Source organism: Eublepharis macularius, chromosome 9, assembly GCF_028583425.1.
Source record: "Eublepharis macularius isolate TG4126 chromosome 9, MPM_Emac_v1.0, whole genome shotgun sequence".
Lineage (NCBI taxonomy): Eukaryota > Metazoa > Chordata > Lepidosauria > Squamata > Eublepharidae > Eublepharis > Eublepharis macularius.
In genome coordinates this window covers 95,221,822-95,243,276 of record NC_072798.1, presented here as the reverse complement: position 1 = coordinate 95,243,276, position 21,455 = coordinate 95,221,822, and the positions used below count along the sequence as shown (strand labels likewise).

Here is a 21,455-nt window from a genome sequence, read left to right as displayed (position 1 = left end):
AAATATTATGTAACGCAAATGACACTTGGGAAGCAAGAATCAAACATAAAGGATTTTTTTTTAATCAACATAGATGATTTCCATTTAGAACTTGACAGAATTTTGCATAGTAACGTCAAAATCAAAACATACGAAAGAAAATACACTATGAATCTTTTAACACGGTTGATTGGAAGCAAATATATATTATTGCAACAAAATAGTTTAATTATTCCAGGACTAGTTTAAGTGAAAATCCTATGTCATCTTCCCCACTTTTAGTAAACGCAGGAAGGTTCGATGAAGCAGGTGTTGTTTGGTTTCTAAATTCAAAGGTGACATCAGAAAATTGTTCCTAAAGATATTTGAAATTAGTCTAGTAAAAAGAAAGTACATTGTAAAAAGTGTCCAGTTGATAGGGAAAGCTGAAGAAGGCAACACGTTTCAGTTAAATTAAACAGCAAGAGAAGGAATGATACCATGAAGACTCTAAAGCTGCACCCTGCCATGGCTGCTGAGCCTCCACGTCTTCAAGAGGCATTTTTACTGAAGTGCAGACATGGCTTTCTGCAGCAGCTGCACCATTATTGGGTAGACTGGAGCAAATTCTTTGCCTTCTCTACTTCTTACTGATTGAACGTAAGCTTCCAGCGCACCTCTGTTTAAAGGAAAAAACAATAATTAAAACTGCTTAAAGTTTGTTGTGAAAGCAAGCCAGTAATAAGCTACTATACCCTAAACAATTACAAACCAGCTCAGAGGTATCTGCTGCCTATTTGAGCATTCAAGTACTGACTCTGATCACATCATCAGAAACTCACCACAAATCTAGTAATATTCATGAATACACACAGCAGGTTCCCTTTAGTACCTTCACATACTGAACCATTTGTTCATTCTTGTAGCATCTGTGCACATTGGGACTGCGCATGCACAGACAGGCCTGCCACAGAGAAGCTTTCTAGAAGACAACCACCTCTGGTGCGTTCCCACCAAACACCATCACATGACCAGGAGGACAGGCGTTATACCCTCCGCTCTCCGCTGCTGTTCTCCATTTCCCCTTCACCTCACCGTTGAGGCTGAGGAAACTTAAAAGTTTTTTACCATCCACAGTCCTCCTAGTGAGTACTGTAAGCCTATGTGGGAAGCAGAATCCCCCTGCTGCAATTTGCCCTTTAAACTGCTGAACAACAGGTTATTATGGTCCTTTTACCATCCCCTTTGAAGGGAGCATGAAACACATTTTAACCCCATCCTGGGGCATGAAGGGTATTGGCCAAAGTGTTGCAAATGGAGGCCCTTGAACATCTCCAATGGCACATTGCCTCTTTGTATAATAAGATCAAAGCTCAGTGGCTCTCTTAAGGACTAACATTTATTTGATACGAACTTGGGTGAGTTCAGCGTACTCTTTCAGACAGCTGTGTTTCATAGCCTATAACGCTAGTGTTTGTGACAAGTCTGTTCCTTTACTCTGGGCTAGTGTTTTAAACTAGCTGTCCATGCTAGGACGTAGTGTTAAAAAATAGTAATGGCTGATACTGTGACTTCAGACAGAGACTCTGAATTCTTCAGTCTGGATGGGCAACACCGTGGAGAGGAACAGACTTGCTGTTGAATCCTTTAAATTCATTTGTCAGTTCTCACTGGTGATTCACTCTACAAAAGAGAGTAAAAATTCAGTGGTCTGCTGCCTTGTCCACCACTCACAGGTTTCCTACAGTTCTTTTGCACATCTGTGTTGCATTCTGGGCTCAGAAGACCCACGGTCTTCCCCGCCTCTCTTCTCAGAGGAGGCCCCCTGGCCTCCCATTAATTGTATTCCTCCCGAGACGGGAAAAGGGGGGTAGTTTTGAGTGCTCCTTCCTTGCTAAGGAGGGCAGATGGAAGAAGCCTATTTTAGTTCCAGGTCACCTGATTTAGTGCACTGTAATCTTTATAGTTGTGCTTGGCTGTCTTATTCATCTCGCTAGCCTTCCTGCAGAGAGTTCCCCTGCTGTTGAGGGGGGTGCAGATTGTTAATAGTAGAATTCCAACGCTTTGGCTGTTTTTAAAATGCACAACGACTAGGGTATCCCACTTGAGGCTGCAATCTAGTTTTTTCTCTGCCCTGTTGATGGTTGGTTATTGACCCTTTCTAGGGCAATCCCCTTTATTGTCCTAATATCTGAAAAAGAATTTGCCTTTGCAGTCTTAGTTCATCCACATTTTATTCAACTTTTTAAAACTTTCATAATTGCACTTCTGTGTTCATACATACCTGTATGTGACGCCTTGGCAGAATATGGGCTTTGGTTTAAGTTTCACACTTCAAGGGATACCTAGATTTGTTTTCTTCTTTTCTAGACAGCGTATATGCACCATTCCCTAGCTTTCAGTGCTTTGTTCTTCCCAGGGCACTCTTGTGATCAGAGAGTTAGTGCCATCTCAGGGGCTGCCCCTGCGATGTGAAAGCCCTGGTATGAGGGTGAGTCTACAGGTGGCTCCTGGCCTTCTGCAAAATGTCGTTGTCATTCTAGTACTTTCACCAAGTGTACTAGACATACCTAACCTTTCTTTGACTTTTGTTTTACTGCAAATGCTCTATGTCATTGCATTGTATTGCAATTATGTTTTCCTCAACTAACTGGCGCCAACTCTTAGATATGAGCTATTTGGCCTTGCTGCACATTGTGACAGTCCATGCCCTGCCCTTTCGTTTGCTCCTTTGCTGCCAGGGACCCCTATCACTGGGGAATGCCCTTGCTAATCCATTAGTAAGGTAAGCGCCAAAGGGAGATGGAGCGCTCCTAATTTAGAAAGCTCTGGAAATATTTTCTATGGCTGGCATGCGCAGTCCCAATATGTGCCTGCACAGTGCATTACTCGATGAACAACAGTTACAAGTATATGCAAACTTATTTTCTCAGTGACAGTGACATCACATAGCCAAATCTTATTGGCTCTGTAATCAACAAGATCATGGAGGTGTTTCATAGAGTAGATATCCCATTCTAGCCCTTCTATTTAAATCATAATTTTATTTAAAGTAACATTGCCTGATACTGTCTGCCTCCTAAACATTCTAACAGCCTTAGGTACTAGCTCTTGGGCACTTCAACCCTGTTAAGTGAGGAACGTACATTTCAACAAACTGAAAACGAGAGAAAGTTTTGAGCACAAATGAAACTATTAATACCAAACTGCTTTTTCTGGATGGCTCTGGTCAGGCCTGATTCAGATACACTTAAGAAGCCCTAAATACCAAATTAGCTTTTCTATGTCGTCATTTTAACTCCTGGCAAGAGATACACAGCTTTTATTAAAACTATTCAACTTTCTCTACATTGGTTAAATCATCAGAAAATCAAACCATCCGAAAAGCATAGATTCAAAGGACAGCAATTTCACGAGTCCATTAAAGTTTCTTACCCCAAAGATAAGCAAGTCACAAGCAAGGAACCCCTTCTAGAAAGAAGCTCCCTATCAATTCCACTTCTCATATTTATAGGATTTGAGAATAATCTCTCCACAATAGCTAAGTGTCCCACTTGATAAGCACGTACATTCTTGGAGAACTAATTATCTTAACTTCAAACACCATCCAAGGTTATATATACTTAAAATGTCTTCTTAAAATATATGAAAATTGTCCATTCGTGCTACTTTTAACAATGTCTATATAAAAACAGTGAATACAAGTTTCTCATAAGTATGAATATCTTTTTGGCCCTCAACCAATCCACCCACCTTCATTTCTGTGAAGCGGGACTTTCTCACCCTTCTCAAACACTTCTCTGCACCTGGGCCTCAACAAATAATATCAATTGATATGGGAAAGACAGTTTCGAATCTACACAAGCCATAGAATTATGTTACTACTTTGTTTCTTATCCCCTTCCAAGGTGGTTCTAGTTTCCTGAATGCCGGCGTGCAGAGACATCCTCTATAATCTTAGTCAAATTCTGCAACTGTTCCCCTATATTTTTGGGTATATCCGTGCTGTGCTGTTCTATTACTGAACCGTTATGCCATATGAATAACATTCTAGTGGCGAGGGCCCACCTATTTTAGGATCACACAAGCACTCCCGGGTCAGAACTCCTGTTTACATTTTACATACTGTTATCAGGGGAGGAAAAACGAAGAAATTAACCACAGATGTGTATGTAACTGAAAGTGTATTATTTCTAGTTCTCCATGGTTTCCAGATACATAGTTCCTGGAATTAGGGCTATGCAATCTGGATTTGGAGGGGAAAGCCTTTCCTGAACGAAATCAGAGAATCCCAGATCCAGACCTCCGGATAAAACTGAGTAAATCCGGGAAATATGGCTTCAGGCTCTGGTTGGCTCCTTCCTCTGCTTCTTTCCCAAGAGGGGAGGGGGAGGGGGGAGTGAGTGGCCAATCCAAGCAGGAGTTCTCCGTGTCTCTCTGGTTTCTGGAAATACACAACAAAAAGGGAGTGCTGCGGCCAAAATGCTCTGATGAAAAGAAAAACGCCACCGTAACCATCTAACGGCTTATACTTTTTACTGTCAGTTCAAATATTTCAACCCAAGTCATTAGAATCTATAGCCACTTACCAGTCTCTTCACCATTGTATGACTTGCATATGGCGAAGAGACTGATAAGTGGCTATAACTTCGAATGACTTGGGTTGAAATATTCGAACTGACAGTAAAAAGTATAAGCAGTTAGATGGTTACGGTGGCGTTTTTCTTTTCATCAGAATGGTTTCTGTGAAAGACAATGGTTCGGTTGGGCTAAGTTGCAACAGTGTCCTTTGCTTCAGTTTGATTTGGGCGGAATTCTCTGTTTTGACATGATTCTTTGATTTGAAGTTGGTCCCCTTTAATTCACCTTGGTTCTGGGGGGTTCCATCCATTCCCTTGCTTCAGTATGGTATGGGCCGTTAGCTCGGGATCCGTATTTCACTGTATTTTATGATCGTCATGATGATGTGGTTTTTATTGTGATTTTAAATGTACTTATACTCTGTTGCAATCCGCCCTAAGCTCGCTTGTGGGGAAGGTGGGCTAGAATAATAATAAATAATAAATAAATAATAAATAATAGTATGGTTCTGTTGGACTTCCTCTTGCATTTGGGAATGGGCCTTTGGCCCCTGGCCCGTGTGTTTCTGCAGAGAGCCTGCTTGGAAATGTTTCCCCCAAAGGAAACCATGAGGTAACTTGTCCAGGGGGCACAGGTTTTGGGGGACTTCAGTTTGGTTCTATTGGGCTTTCTTGGGGTTGAGGTTGCATGTAGGAGCATGCCTTTGGCCACTGACAATCTTGCTCCTGTGTGTTTCTGCCTGACAGCCTGCTTAGAAATGTTTCCCCCTTAGGGAATAATAAAGGGTGGCTGAGGGCACCTCCTTCAGGGGCCCATAGAATTGGACCCCAGGGTCCAATCTTCCTGAAACTTGAGGGGTTGTTATAGGATAGTCAGGAGTAGGTTCCCGGAAAATTTGGTGGAGTTTTCTTGAAAAATGTCTCCCCAGCCCCCTTGGATAGGCCCCAGATAGTTTTCCCCATAGGGAATAATGGCTGGAGAAATCTGGGATTCTCTGATCTGTCTTAACTAGATCAGAGAAACTTTCCTAGATTTCTGGGGGGATGCCTGAAATCCAGATCCAATTTCCTGGATTTTTTTTTGGTGCACACCCCTATCTGCAATATCTTAAGCAGTCCCCTTGAGGTAGTATCTGTTTAACAGAAGATTCAAAACTGAGCAGCCGCTCGAGGTGGTAAATTTTCAAGTACCTCCCTTGCCCATTAATTTTATACACAACACAGTAAAATCTTATTACAGAATTTACATATTCCTAAGAGTTGCTGCTCAAATGTCAGAGAGCAAGACATTTCTGGAGAAGGCAGCCAAAGGTGCTCGAACCCTCGTAAAGTGGGCCTTCAAGGGGAAAGGACATCGGACTGCAGCACCTTGATAATACAGTTTAATTACAGAAATAATTCAACGAGACAAAGTCTGGGCTGGTAGAAGAAACTGTAAAGAAAAAGAAAGTTCCATCTAGAATGCCCAGAGAAAGCAGGTTGAGTATGCGAGATATAAATCAAGTAGAGGTAGAGCAAGTAGAACAGAGTCCATCGTCAGACACCAAATTACAAAATATAACATTGAAGGGAAAAGAAGCATACCTTTAGAGACTAGTATATAATAATAATGAACAAGTTAGCTGGTGAGATAACAGTAGACAATGGTTGTTGTGACACTGAGAGATCTCTGTCTTTTGGTGCTACACCTCTGAAGATGCCAGCCACAGCTGCTGGCGAAACGTCAGGAACTACAATGCCAAGACCACGGCTATACAGCCCGGAAAATCCACAACAACCATTGTTCTCCGGCCGTGAAAGCCTTCAGGCAATACAATAGTAGACAAGGTTATGAGATAATGCCATGTTCCCAGTCTCATTGCTTAAAATTTTATCTTGATACAAATCACAGCATGAAGACCTTGATTCTCCATTCTCAACCCATTTATTGCTCCTGCAAAAGACCTGGGTTAAGCGGGCTCTTGAAGTTGAGGACTTTCACTCATTTTACCTTTCTGCTGTGGGTTCGGTGGGACACCCTAGAACTGGCCTTGCCTGCCTGAAAGATAAATCCCTGGACTAAAAATAACTCAGATGGAATCCCTGGGAATTAATGCCATGGCTCTCTATATGAAAGTTTTCCCCTTTAATATGGTGATCATAAATGCTTATTTTCCTCCTAATTTAACTTCCACTGATTTGGATGAAATATGGTTTAATTTTAATATATATATGGAATGTGTGAGGAATAATTATCCTGTGGCTCCCCTATTACTGGCCAGAAATTTTGAATGCCATTAGGCACTAGTGATAAGCAACTGTTTAAAGCAAATAATACTTTTAGATTGTTAAATCAAAGCCAGTGGTTTCTTGGTATACATAATTCAAATGATAATACAGTCAATGCCGCTGGTATTGCGCATAGAAAACATCCAGACACTCATGGGTTGGTTTTAGTTAATGGTAAAAATATAGTGGACGACCCCACCGATTTTACATTTGTTTCTAAAAATGGTTCTAGTGTGGTAGATTTAGTGTTGGTTTCATTGGATTTGTCAAGACAACCCATTTTAAAGTATATTAATCTATTGTTAGTGATCATTTTCCTGTTCTTTGGCAGCTGGATATTAAAGTAAACTAGGCCCCGGGGGAGTTAAATCTTGATTCTGAGTCGTCATCTTCCCTGATCTCACGGTGATCGGATGATAAGGTCAAGGAGGAAGCGGCTCAGTTACTTTGTTCTGAAGAAATGCTCATAAATAAGAACAAAGTGATGAATTCTACCTCTGTCCAAGGGATTTTAAGAGAATTCCAGGACATGCTAGATCAAATTAAACCTTTATTGGTGAGGAGGGGTGGTAATAAGGTAAAGGTAAAGGTAATAAACCCAAATGAAAAACAAAAAGATTTGGTTTGATGCAGAGAGAAAAATTAGCAGGAGGCAAATTAGGAAGGACTACTATAAATTTAAGAAATCTAATAATGTTGCTATGTGAATAATATACCTTAATTTAAAGCATAGACATAGGATCCTTCTTAGGCATGAGAAGTACTAATGGTATCCGTCAATGTATTGTCGAAGGCTTTCACGGCCGGAGAACGATGGTTGTTGTGGGTTTTCCGGGCTGTATTGCCGTGGTCTTGGCATTGTAGTTCCTGACGTTTCGCCAGCAGCTGTGGCTGGCATCTTCAGAAGATGCCAGCCACAGCTGCTGGCGAAACGTCAGGAACTACAATGCCAAGACCACGGCAATACAGCCCGGAAAACCCACAACAACCATCGGTATCCGTCAATCTTGGGCTGATCTGATTGAGGTATTCACCGGTAAAGACACAATGTCTTTTTGGAGGATCGTTAACAGGTCATTAGCTCTAAGAAAAAAAAATACAGATAATTGTATCTGCTGTAATAACAACATAAAGACTGTATGTCTTTATACGTAGCTGATGTCTCTTCCCTACCATCGGCTATCGAGGCTATATTGGCTTGTAAAAACAGAGATGTTACTTGGTCTCCAGCTATGAAAGCCCCCATCTTGACCCTTATTTCTGGTTTAAAGGCAGGCAAGGCAGCAGGCCCGACTGGATACCACCTGATTTAATCAAGGATTTTGCCACCTGGTGGTCCCCAATTTTGACACGCTAGTTTCAGACCATTAATTATTCCGGACAATTTCCAGTGAGCTAGCAGGAGGCTATAGTGGTTCCTATTTACAAAAAAGGGGATAAACTCAACCCAAAGACTTATAGACCTATAAGCCTGTGTTATCTTTTGGCAAACTTTATGCAAGCCATTTAGTCACTAAGTTTAAAACTTGGATGGACTTGGAACATCTGCTGGGTTTCGGAAGTGTATGTCAACAACTGATCATTGTGTGGCTCTTACACATATGACTGAGAAATACACTAGAACCAAACAGGGTAGGTTATATGCTGCTTTCTTTGACCGAAAATCTGCACTTGATATGGTTGTTCGGGATAGACTCTGTGAGAAGCTATGAATGACAAATATACCAGTTAGGCTACTCTTTATGATTAGTCATCTTTATTCTAATACTCAGATTAGAGACTATGTTCTCCTAATACATTTTATTTATTTATATTTATTTATTGGATTTTTAGCCCTCCCTCCCCACAAGCAGGCTCAGGGCGGGTCACATTCATAAATAAGATACAATAAGTAAAACCAATAAAATAACATCTCATGGATATCCACATTCCAAATGGGACACCCTTCCCCCTTTCCCTGCCCACCATACACAAGGGAAGAAAAGGGTGGAGGTGTGGGACGGAGAACCTCTAACTCTTCAAGCATGGGGAGGCAGATGGACCATATGCTCCCCCCACCCCCACACACACTGACAGGAGACCGGCAGGGAGGCTAATTAGATGGATCCAGTGCTGGCCTCAACCATATGCCTGGTGGAACATCTCTGTCTTACAGGCCCGCCAAAAAGATACAAGATCTTGGCTGCCCCGAGTGTCTTCCGACAGGGAGTTCCACCAGGTTGGGGCCAGGACAGAAAATGCCCTGGCCCTGGTCGAGGCCAGCTGAGCCTCCCTGGGGCCAGGGACTACCAGTAGGTGTTTACTTGCAGATCTAAGAGCTCTCCGAGGTACATATGGGGAGAGGCGGTCCCTCAGGTATGCTGGTCCCAGTCCGTTTAGGGCTTTATAGGTCAGAACCAGAACCTTGAACCTGATCTGGAATTCCACGGGGAGCCAATGCAGCTGCTGCAGAGTTGGAGTCACATGTACCCTGAATGAAATTCCTGTCAGGACACGAGCAGGAGCATTTTGGACCCGCTGCAGTTTCTGGGTCAGGCCCAAGGGAAGCCCTGCATAGAGCGAGTTACAGTAATCTAATCTGGAGGTGACCGTTGCATGGATCACTGTCATTAGGTCATGGGTTGAGAGATAGGGGGCAAGCTGCCTGGCCTCCCGAAGATGGAAAAAGGCAGTTCTGGCAGCCGCCTTGACCTAGGCCTCCATTGACAAAGAGGAGTCCAGCATCACACCAAGGCTCCTGACCAATGAAACAGGCACAAGTGATGCCCTTTCAAAGGCCAGGAGCTGAATCCCCATATCTATCCCCCCACGGCCCAGGTACAGGACCTCTGTCTTCGTGGGGTTCAACTTCAGTCTGCTCTGCGTCACCCATGCAGACACGGCCCCCAATGCTCTAATTAGGGCCTCGGGAGCATAGCCAGGCCGACTGTCCATCAACAGATACAACTGGGTGTCATCTGCATACTGATGGCAACCCAGTCTGAAACGCCATGCCAGCTGGGCGAGAGGGCGCATGTAGAGATTAAACAACAATGGGGAGAGTAATGCCCCCTGGGGGATGCCGCACATCAAAAGTTGACATGCTGATAACCTCTCCCCCAGCGCCACTCTCTGTCCCCGACCGTGGAGAAAATCTTGGAAAAAATATCTTGGAAAAATCAGTTCCAATCCATCTCCTACAAGAAAACACCATATTTAAATGCCCTGACACGTTTCTTTCACGCAGAAGGAGGGAAATATTACCTAGCAGCTATAAAGACCTTTGGGGGTAAAATTAATCAAATGATACTTTATGGTGCCAGAGTGTGGGTTGAAGGTATATCTGAGACTATTGATTCCTTTTTATTAAAATTCCTGAGAAAAATAACCAGGTTACCAAAGTATCTGCCAACAATTTGCAATCACTTCATTAGAATCACTAGCTTGGCTGGATGCATTTAGACTTAGAATCAAGATCCTCTTTAACTACAGATCTAAACTCCTTTTTAGATAAAGAGAAGATCCTTTCCAGAGTAAATGGAAGAGGCTGGTTGATCCGAGGCCAGAACAATTAGGCTTTACTTCAATGTTACTTTCTGATTTGAGAAAACCGCATTCCAAAGAGTCAAAAAGCAGTTATTGCTGCTAGATTTCAGAAGCACAAATCAGCGAGCAAGAAGGGTCTGTTCCCTTGCCTACAATGGACTCGAACCTCCAGATACTTTACCAGCATATTTAAAGTCCATGACAATACCTCAATACCGAGATATTTTTTTGGCTGCTAGATTGAACGCTGTATTAACTCCAGAAACGAAATGCCGCTTTTTGAGAATTCCCTTTTCAGAACGTAAGTGTAGGCACCTTGGCTCATCTAGCTACTGAATGCCCAAATTTCAGCAAGGAGAGACAAAGATGAATTACTTCGATACTTGACAAGAATGAGTTCGCAAATATTAATCAGAGCCTTTCTTTTCTTTTACAAGATAAGGACCCACACATTACTGGCACATTACTGGCATCCTACCTTTTAGAAATCCAGTCTAAAAGTAGAAAAATTTTGTGATTGGAATGAGATTCTTTGAACACTATTATTGGTAATAATAGTTCTAGTATTTTGGTTTTTGTTTGTTAATGCGGGATCAGGCTTAAGGCTTTGGCCAAAAGAGCTGTACCAGGAAAGGAAAGGGGTCTGTTAGGGTGAAAACGGTTGTTTATCTGCTCCCACAGAAGTCAGGGGGGGAGTAAGACAAGGCTCTGTCCTTGCTCTTGCTTTGCTCAATCTTTGCATTAACGATTTAGCCCCGAGGCTGAATATGCCATTTTTGTGCGCACGCACGCACACTCACACCCATGGCTAGGGACTCGTCTGATTCCAGTCATGCTTTATGCAGATGACACAGCTCTGGTATCCATAACCGGAGTGGTACTGTGACGATCAATTGAGATCTTCATTCAATATTCTGCTGATGAACACATAATAATTAATTTAGAAAAACCCAAGGTTTTACTGTTTGCTAGATCTTGTAGGCTGGAATTATTATGCTGGAATCTGTCAGGTTACATTATAGAAGAAGTTCAATCTTATAAATATCTGGGAGTTGTATTCCAATGTTCACTCTCTTCGGCTTTGCATGCTAAAGAGATATCTATGAAAGCAGGAGCACAGCTGCAGTTTTTAGGATTCCCCCCCCCACAGCTCTGGATGCATTGTGGGCAAAAAGAATCTCACTGTCTTTGTATGCTATTCCGACGTGGATTAGTAGCGTGGGTACGTGCCCAGATATAATTCAGACACATTTCCTTAGATCAGTTTTAGCATGTCCTAGATATATTGCCTCATCCTCCTTGCTAATGGAAAAAGACCATTTCTCTCATAGCCTAGTTTACAGTTATTAAATACTGGCTTGCAATTAATGTAGAGAGTAAGAAATCACTAGTTTCACTGTCAGTATCAGATTCTTTTAAACCTGGATGGGTTGACCTGTGGATCCAAGAATCCAAAGAGGACTCCCAACATCAAATTAGGGGAGGATTTCCACCATACAGATCTGGGGATAGACAGGCGGAGACTCAGTAAGTGAATAGTAGGGTTAAATCTCCAGATAAACTAGTTTTGGAGCGGCTGCATACAAGTCAAGCACGAGGAACCACTGAAGTGGTGGAGGCCAATGGGCACAGGAGTTTCTGAATAAAAAGGGCTGACTGAAACCTGTTTGAAAGAACAAACAGCATAAAGTGACAGCCCTGCCCTCTGGTAAAAAGCTCTTTGCAACTGTGGAGCTGAGAGTAGCAGCTATAAACTGGATGTAATTTATAGGGCTGAGGTTAGATTTTTTCCAATGGTCCATAAGATCTAAGTAAAAAATGGTTCATAAGATCAGACTTAGGTCAGATTCAAGGCGCGACTTTGAATCTGCAACCGAAGGCCAATCGTTGAGGTAAGGGTATATGGTGTAACCCTGGGCTCTAAAGTAGGTTACTACTACTGCCATACATTTGGTAAAGGCCGTCGGGGCAGACGACAACCCAAAAGGAAGGGCAGTGTATTGATAACAAGAAGAGCCACATTTGAACCTCAGAAACTTGCATTGGTCAGGGTAGATAGAGAAAAAATACGCATCTTTTAAAACCAACACAACAAACCATGCATTGAATTCTAATAACTGAATAACACTAGTCAAAGTCAACATACGGAACTTTTCAAACAGGAGAAAAGAATTAAGGCACAGAGATCGAGGATAGGCCTGAAGCCTCCATCCCTTTTCTGAACCAGAAAATACTTAGAATAAAACCACCTGAAAGTACCAGAGGCAGAGATAGTGCCTATCTCTAAAAGACTACTGAGAGCCTCTCGAAGTTCAGGAGGGCAGGCGACAGCAGGGGACGGGTCAATTGCGGGACTCTACAAAGCAAAGGCAATCGCCATGCTGAACTATTGACAGGACCCAGGAGTCATTGGTGATGGCTCTTCAACTGGGAGCAAAGGAAACCAGTCTGTCCTTGAACAGTAACTCGGGGACTGGAGCATGGGAGGATAGTCAAAAAAGAGACTTTGTAGTGGACTGTGAGACATGTGGGGAGTGATTCTGCGATTCTTTAGATTTCTTCTTGGAGGAGCCCCTCTTGGAAAGCAGCTGAGAAGCAGAAAAACGCCTCTGCTGCTGGAAAAGGTTGTTGAAAATACCTTGAAGAATGGTACTGAGAAGACTGCTGAGAGGAGGGTGCAGAGTTACGCTGCCTATACTGCTGTTGCTGTTGCTGACGAGAGGAAGCGACAATCCCCATATACTTGGCGGTCTGACAATTTTTCTTAATCTGCTTCAGGGAATCATCAGTCTTTTCAGTGATTAATTGAGAACCTTCAAAGAGGAAGTCTTCAATTTTACCTTTTGTGTTCTGGGGCAGGGTCATCTGCAGTATGCTTTGTCACTGTCATCATCTGTTTGGATAACTTCAAGGCCTCGCTTGGAGAACCTTGGCCAAGGAATAACAATCCTCAGATAAGGATTCCAGTAAGTAGTCATCTTCTCCCATGAAAAGATAATATAATCGCCTGATAGTTGGCTATTTGAAAAATCAGAGCCGCAGAGGAGTAAAACTTGCAACCTGCAGCGTCCAACTTGCAATCCTCTCTGTCCTGATATGCAGAATGAAGTCCAGGTCTGTATCGGGACTGGACCTCTTTGGCAATCATGGAAGATGGGAGAGGGTACGTGAACAGGCACTGGCAATCCTCTTGTTTGACCTTGTAAAGATTTTTCTACTGAGACCAGGTGGCCGGAACCGAAGAAGTCTTTTCCCACATTGCATTGGCCAAGTCAATGAAATCTTCCACAATTGGGAAGGTGATAGCTGCAGAAGCACTGGAGTACAGATGTTGTAGGACCTGACTCTTAGGCTTTGGGTTAGCAGAAGAGACAACCAAGTCAAGAGCCTTGGCCATTCTTAACATCTGCTCTGAGAACATCCTATAATCTTCTTTGGAGGAAGAAGAAACAAAGCCCTCCACGATTCATCTAGAGAAGGTTCAGAAGCCATTTCAGAGGCCTGGTTCGATCCGGATGCCACTTCTTTCTCATCAGAATCAAGCAAGCATTCTGCTGAATAGGGGACACTGGAATTGAAGGCAAAGTTGGGACAGAAAAGGACGGAACCAATGAGGGCATTCCCAGAACTGATGCAAACTGCATGACCTCAAACAAAGACTTCCATGCCATCAAAGCTGGTGGAATGACTGGGAATGAAGTCCCTGGAACCAAGGCTGGAACCAACCGTGGAACTGAGGGAACACCTGGTGGGTAAGAGAAGAGAACAGCAGGAGGAGCTGACTGAGAAGGCAGGTTGTGAAGAAACTGTTGGAACCAAAGATGCAGGCGAGAGCCAATCCAGAACCAAAGAAATGGTCATTGGTGGATCTGGACCTGAACTCTCATCTGCTGAATGGAACTCCTGAACAGGAGAAGGAGAAGGAGAAGGAGAAGGGGTACATGGTGGAACCAGAGCCAAGTCTTCCTCCACTCTGGACGGTATTGAGTGAGCCAAGGCAGTGGAATATACCTTAGATGACTTCCAGTGCCATGTTGGATCCAAAGAAGACACTTTATACTTGGGCTTCGACTTTGCCTTCTTACAAGACAGTTCCGAAGATACCGATGGAGCCAGTGACTGAGGTTGGTGACGAGATGGTTTGTTTAGTCTGCTCCTGCACATCAGATAACTTTACTGCCACGGTATCGGAGCCCAACAAAGACCTTTGCTAGAGGGCTGCCATCGAACTTGAAATCCAATCACTGTGTGCTTTAGGAGTAAACAGCTGGCACTGTTGGCAAGTGCCAACATTATGAGACTCACGAGGCAAAGCTCATGTTGATCAGTTTGAGTCATTTTGGTGCAACTGCAGAAGCATTTTTTGAACAAGATCTTTTGTGCCATGGATAACTCTTCTGTCGAGGGGAAAGGCAGACAAAAAAAGAGAAGACACTGAGCTAAGGTAAGCTGAAAAAAACAGGAGCCAAACACTAGAGGTGTTCTCCTAATGGTGGCGAAAGGAGAACTGAGGGGAGGAGGTGCCTCTCCCTCACAGCACATGACCATTTCGGCAGGAAACCGTGTCTCTTCATGCCGGGGGGAGGGATGCCCTAGGAGCCTTTTAGAAGCTAGAAAGTTCTCTCCATGGCTGGCTTGTGCCCACACAGTCCCAATGTGGGACTGCAGAGAAGATGGGTAATGAAACTTAGGTTCAACTATTTTTAACTACACCAATCTACATGGATCTAGAGCAATTTATAATGGTTTGCATCATATACCACATTTCTGCTTAAATCCTCTTTGCTGCAGAGGTAGTCTTCCACAGTGGGGCGCATTTCTCTGGTGCTAGATGTTTTCTCCTCACACCAGTGTCTTTCAAGAAGCCAAAAAGGGCCTCATGCAAAAGGACTGCAGTGCATTCCACACCCAACAAAGAGGAGCATGAACCAAAAGGAGGTGCAGAATTCAATCCTATATGTAACCAGAGAGAATATAAATGGTTACACTTTGAAAAGCATAGAGGATTTGTTTTCAATATAGTACTGAGTTCACTTAGTTGGAGAAATCATGTGAAAAAGTATCAGTCATTCGACTATTGCTGTATGGCTCTATTGGCAAAGAAAATGTGTTTCATTTCACAAAGAGCATATGCATGAAAGTGATAAACACCTTTTTTTGGCAAACCAGACCATATAGTGGCGGGGAGGGGGAACTGGGAGGATGGCAGTCGGCGTTTATGAATGTAGCAAGCATGGCAGCATAAGCTGATACCTCCCCACATAAGAAGAATGGCCTCCCATATCAAACTGAGAAGGCGATTTTAGAGCACACTGGCCTCAATTGCTTGAGCAAAAAGTATGTGCGTTAACTTCAGGGCAAGAACAAGTTAGTGATATGAAGAAAAGCAGTATACACTCAAAGGTAATAATGTCTAAAATATGGATCAAAGTAACACAGAGATGCTGATGAACACCAACAGTCACATGGATATCGAAGTGAGATCAGAGAATGCCAAGATCCGCAGGAACAGCCAAAGACGTCTGCAGGAGGACCCCGACTCAGGTCAGTGGAAAGCAAACAAATCCCCCCTTGCCCGAGACCTTCAGCTCCTCCCTTTCCATAATCTCAGGCCCTGTCCATTCTCCACGCAAGTCAACGGAGGTGCATCTGCTCCACTGACTTGCATTGAAGAACGAAAGCGTGAATGAAGACACCACGCCTGTGACCCCCAGGCACGTTCCAGGGCTCGGCCTTTTCGCCACAGTTAAGTCTCTAGTGAGAGCCATTCAGCTCAGAAGCAACTCGCTGTGAAATGCATTTTTAATAAAATTAACCTCTCCCATGATATGAGAACCATAGCCCTAATCATATTCCCTTGGGCCACCCAGGGCTATTTTAAAATGCTAACTAATTCATTACGGAACCGGGAGTGAGGAATCATGAGTGCCTCCCCTCATACTTCATGTAGTGCATAATGTGCAAAGCAGAAAGGGTTACATCTTTCCATGTGTATGTGCAGGGCTTTTTTTCTGGGAAAAGAGGTGGTGGAACTCAGTGGGTTGCCCTTGGAGAAAATGGTCACGTGGATGGTGGCCCCGCCCCCTGATCTCCAGACAGAGGGGAGCTTAGATTGCCCTCCGTGCCGCCGAGCGGCACGGAGGGCAGTCTAAACTCCCCTCTGTCTGGAGATCAGGGGGCGGGGCCACCAGCCCTGTGACCATTTTCAAGAGGTTCCGGAACTCCATTCCACCGCGTTCCCGCTGAAAAAAAGCCCAGTGCGTACCATTATGGAGGAGGGGATATGCACTGATCCCTCCTCTGGATGTTATGCATAGTAGAAATAGGCACCAAAACATCACACGATTGTCCACAAATCAAGAAAGAACATCTAGATCAAGCACCAGAAGGAAAGAAAAGCACTCAGGGCAACTGTTTAAGCAGGCAATTATACTGTATATAAAACACACTTACTAGAGCCTCTGTTCACTTAATCCAAACAATTACAAAAGCTACTATACGTGAAAACAAAACAGTGAGGGAGCCGAGAGCCCTGTTCGAAGGCAGCGAGCGCAGTACATTAAGAGAAGTTGTTTCCAATTGCATTAGGTCTTACTCAGACAAATCAACCATAATAGCATGCCAGCGAGAAAATAATTAAGCATTTTATGAACTAGGGGGTGATTGGCTGTTTGGATGATTTATTTTTGTTTATAGATCGCACATTCTCACCAGCAAATGACAGAGGATCACTTCTACAGCCTGATCGGCTGGCATAATTTTTGCTCAGCTTAGCACAGGGAACAGAACAAAACCAAACCCAGTCCTTGGGTGGGCTGGAGGAGTTGGCCTTACGTGTGAACTTTTCACTGCAAGGAAACTTCCCAGCGATATTGATTTACAAAAACTAGGCTCAGCACCTGGTGATGTTTGTGATCCGTTTTGCAAATCCAACAGAAAGACTGGTAGGGGAAAAGGGTAAGTCAATGGTTGATTCTCTTTTTTCATTCAGGGTAGATTTAACTTTAGAAAGAGAGAGGTAGGGAGAGAGAAACGGAGCAGAATCACAACAGACAGGACTTCATTGAAGAGGTACACAGTCACGTTATGGCAGTGGTAATTTTGGAGGAAAAATTATACATTCTGGTGCTGGTTGTACAATCGCCAACTCATCCTAAATGATGTGCATGGAGAAGGTTTTATTAATAACACCCCCCTCCCACTTCAATTTTAATGATGTGCAACAGCAGATCTGTAAAGAACAAGAGGTGTACAACTGATGCCTTTCTTTTAGATTATCTCATTGACCTATCATGCACGACAGAATCCTGGCTACTGGTTTATTGTTCAACTTGGTTACTAGAAGAGATGGTAGAGTGGCCTGGTGTTGAAGACTGCTAAACTAATTGTTCTGGAGGCATCTGAGACAACTTTGTCTGGTCATGCTAAAAACTCCATGCCAACCATTGTATTGAACCAGGTTATTATGAGGTCTTTTTTTGGGCAAGGGGGGAGACTGAGAACTCTTGTCAAGGTTGGAACATTATCTGCGGAAGGCACAAATAATATTTTCACAAAGACAGGTGGGAATTTATAGTGGCTCATGCCTGAGAATGAATGGATCCAACTGGATTCCAAGATGCTATGGGGGCAATTCAGCCCCAGCATAACTTTGCCAATATCCTTGGAACAGCAGGCTTACATAAGATATTAATCAAGTGATACAGTCATGAAGGTGTGCTTACTAGAATAAGCAAGAAGGCTTGAATGTCAAATCCGACAGAAGATGCTACGGGTCGCACTGGAAAGCTCACGATGTTTTGGCCACACTGGTGAAGAAGGCTTTTCACTCCACTGTCACTATTTTTCTGACTCTTGTCCAGCTAAATTATTTAGGCAGTGCAGTTTGATGACAGAGGAGAATAACCTGACTTTAGCAAATAAAATCTCTCCAAACTTATGCAACCTGGACTTCAGTTTGAGTGTAGATCAAGCATTTGTCTGAGATGTCTGAAGTGCTTTCTTGTCACATGGCTAGGGACTGGGTCTTCCAACAAATGCGGTCTTGAAGCTCTGAGAGCTACCACCAGTCAGTTGGAAATACGCCCCCTCTTGGCTGGTAAAACCTTGCCATGAAGAAATTCTTGCCTGATAAAAACAGGGTCGTTTTTCTAGCCTTCCAAAAGAGACAGTTATCAAGGCTGTACTGGAGAAAGCTTCTTCCTCGAAGGCAAATACAAATAATTATAGATCCAGAGGAGTTTGCTGTGTTAGTCTGTAGTGGCAAAATAGTAAAAAGTCCAGAAGCACCTTTAAGACTAACTAACTTTATTGAGGCATAAGCTTTCGAGAACCACAGCTCTCTTCGTCAGATGCATCTCATGAAGAGAGCTGTGGTCCTCCAAAGCTTATGCCTCAATAAAGTTGGTTAGTCTTAAAGGTGCTACTGGACTTTTTACTATTAAATAATTATAGGACAGCATCAAATAAATGTCTTTTAGAGAAAGCGAACAGGTGAAGCTGCTCCAAGCTATCCTAGATCATCGGTTCCCAACCTTTTTGGTATGGTGACCCACAAGTCCAAATTAACTTCGTATGGTGATCCATCCAGGGCTTGTCCAAGAGACTGAGGAGGTGCTGGGGGGGGGGGGGTGAGTTGAGGAGAAGCAGAAAGATGGCAGATGTGGGCAAAGAGGTGGGTGGCAAGCAGTTCAGTGCAGTATATCCCAGCATGTAGAAGGCAGTGAAGCGCTGCAGGGGGCTGGGCAAGAGGTTGGACTGCTAAGGAGTAGCGCCAAGGCAGAGCTTACACTCGCACACGCCTCTTTCTCTCCTCTTCTCACTTTTCCATGAGTTGACCAGTTCCAACTACTCTCCAGCCTCTGTCCTTATTTCACCTTCCGTCATAAAGTTACTAGTTGCCAGTCAGCTTCCTCCTGCCTCATTATTGTTGCAAAGGGGGAGGGGGAGGCAAGAACGTGAGAAGCTGGAAAGGAAGAAGAGAGAAAGAGTAGAGTGCAAAGGGCAGAGGCTGCCATTAGGGATGGCTAGCCTGCAACCCACTTTCAGACGCTTCTCCGCCCACTTTTCGGTCCTGACCCACCGGCTGGGAAACACTGACCTAGACGATCTCAATCTGCAACAGATGTGGGCAATGTTCCGTTGCTGAACTTGCTAGTACAACTTGCAGGTTCGATAACTTAGTACACTCTATTTTGTTGGGTCATCTGCAGGGCTTTTTTTCTGGGAAAAGAGGTGGTGGAACTCAGTGGGTTGCCCTCGGAGAAAATGGTCACATGGCTGGTGGCTCCGCCCCCTGATCTCCAGACAGAGGGGAGTTTAGATTGCCCACAGCGCGGGGGGCAATCTAAACTCCCCTCTGTCTGGAGATCAGGGGGCGGGGCCACCAGCCATGTGACCATTTTCAAGAGGTTCCGGAACACCGTTCCACCGCATTCCAGCTGAAAATGCCCTGAGTGTCGATAAATGCTAGAGTGAAGCATTCCAGAATAACAACCCAAAAAATCCTAACTTTAAATATACACAGGTGGAGGTCTGAACTGGCAGAGAGGTAAAGAACTGAAAATGGAATTACCAATATTGCAATGCTCTTGTATGCCCTGACCTGGATAACTCAGGTGAGCTGGATCTCAACCCTACGATTCGATGATTCTATGAGACTTTAGTACCTCTCATTTGCATTCATCACACCAGCAGCACGGAACACAAATATTTAAGCTGCTGACCTCTAAAACATCCAGAAGGCCACTGTACGCTAAAGCTGCAACCAAGTCACTACTTTAAAAGGCAACAGAAGTAGGAATGTATTTCCCTACAGGAATATTACGGAATACACTGTTCTGTATAAAGAAAGCTATTTTTTGCAACTAATTACTCACATTTGGAATGTTATGACATCCCACTGTTTTAATTACTTGTTTTCCTCTGCTTCTGCCATTAAATTATTTAAACGTGTATCCGAATTGTTCTTTGGTTTTCTTCCTTAGCAGGTCACAGCTAGGAGCATTCACACAGCACAAGGAAATCAAAACACAAAGCAGGCCCTGCCTGGAGACATCTTGATGTAAGAGAGTACTTCTTAAGGGGAGGGGCTGTGCCATCCCAGGAGGTGATCTATACATCTTGGGGAACGTTTGGGATCAGAACCGTGATTTCTTCCCCAGGCCCTTAAAAAAAGCAGCACACAGCAATGCCCTCTCCCTGCTGAGGACAAACAGCACCAACAAATACAAGCTCTTGGGCCGTGGGTATGATGAGCTTCAAGAAACAAAACAACAGAGGGAGCAACGAAATAGTATGGGCACTACATTTGACTAAAACAACTTTCCCCACTGCGTCACATTTTTATTCTTTGCCATAATACAGTAACACATAAAAGGGAGAAACGCGTTCTCAATCATAGTTAACTAAGCTCAAATAAAAACTGGCACATATTTATGGACTAAATGTACACCCTCGCCTTTCTCCCTAACAGGAATGCCAAGCAGTTTAGATCATTCTCCTTTCCTCCAGTTTATCCTCACAACAACCCTAGGAGGTAGGTTAGGCCGAGAGAGAGTGACTGGCCCAAGGCCACCCCGCAAGCTTCCATGCAGAGGGGGCACCTGAACGTGAATCTCCCAGGTCCCGGTCTGACACCCTAAGCGTTACACTGAGCCAGCAGCGTGTAGTTTGAGAAGCCGTTTCTCCCCTCGCCGCACATATAATAAATATACATATAAAAATCCAAGCTGCCTTGTCTGGAGTGGAGTTTTTACAGCCTAATATTTTTACGCTTCATTAAGTGATAATGCCGCACACTGAGTGCATGGCAGTGGATTAAAGGTTCAGGAACAGCTGCCAAAAGGAAAGCTTCTTGGAGATTTCTAGTGTAACAAACCATGTCAGTCTAAACACCTAATATCTATACCCTGTCCAGTGACCAGAAATTAAGCTAGAAAAAGAGGGCACTTAGAACGGTAGCTTGAAGTGTTCTCATACAGTGAAACAAAAACAGGGTTGCACTTACCTCTAACTGTTGTTCATCGAATGGTCTTCTGTGCAGGCACACATTGGAACTGCGCACCTGGAGCACCTACCAGTGCTCTGGTAGGGAGAGCCATACTAGGTAAAGGGCATTGAACA

The 21,455-nt window shown here is 43.8% G+C and overlaps 1 protein-coding gene across 1 annotated transcript in view; it reads right to left on the bottom strand.

The window, feature by feature from the left end:
* Window positions 1-39: 39 nt before the first annotated feature.
* The window catches only part of COG5 (component of oligomeric golgi complex 5), a 261,645-nt gene continuing 240,229 nt past the window's right edge, over window positions 40-21,455 (bottom strand). Inside the window, exon 22 of the mRNA XM_054987831.1 lies at window positions 40-637. Coding sequence (XP_054843806.1) covers window positions 523-637 — 115 coding nt within the window. The 3' untranslated portion in view covers window positions 40-522. The remainder of the gene's footprint in view (window positions 638-21,455) is intronic.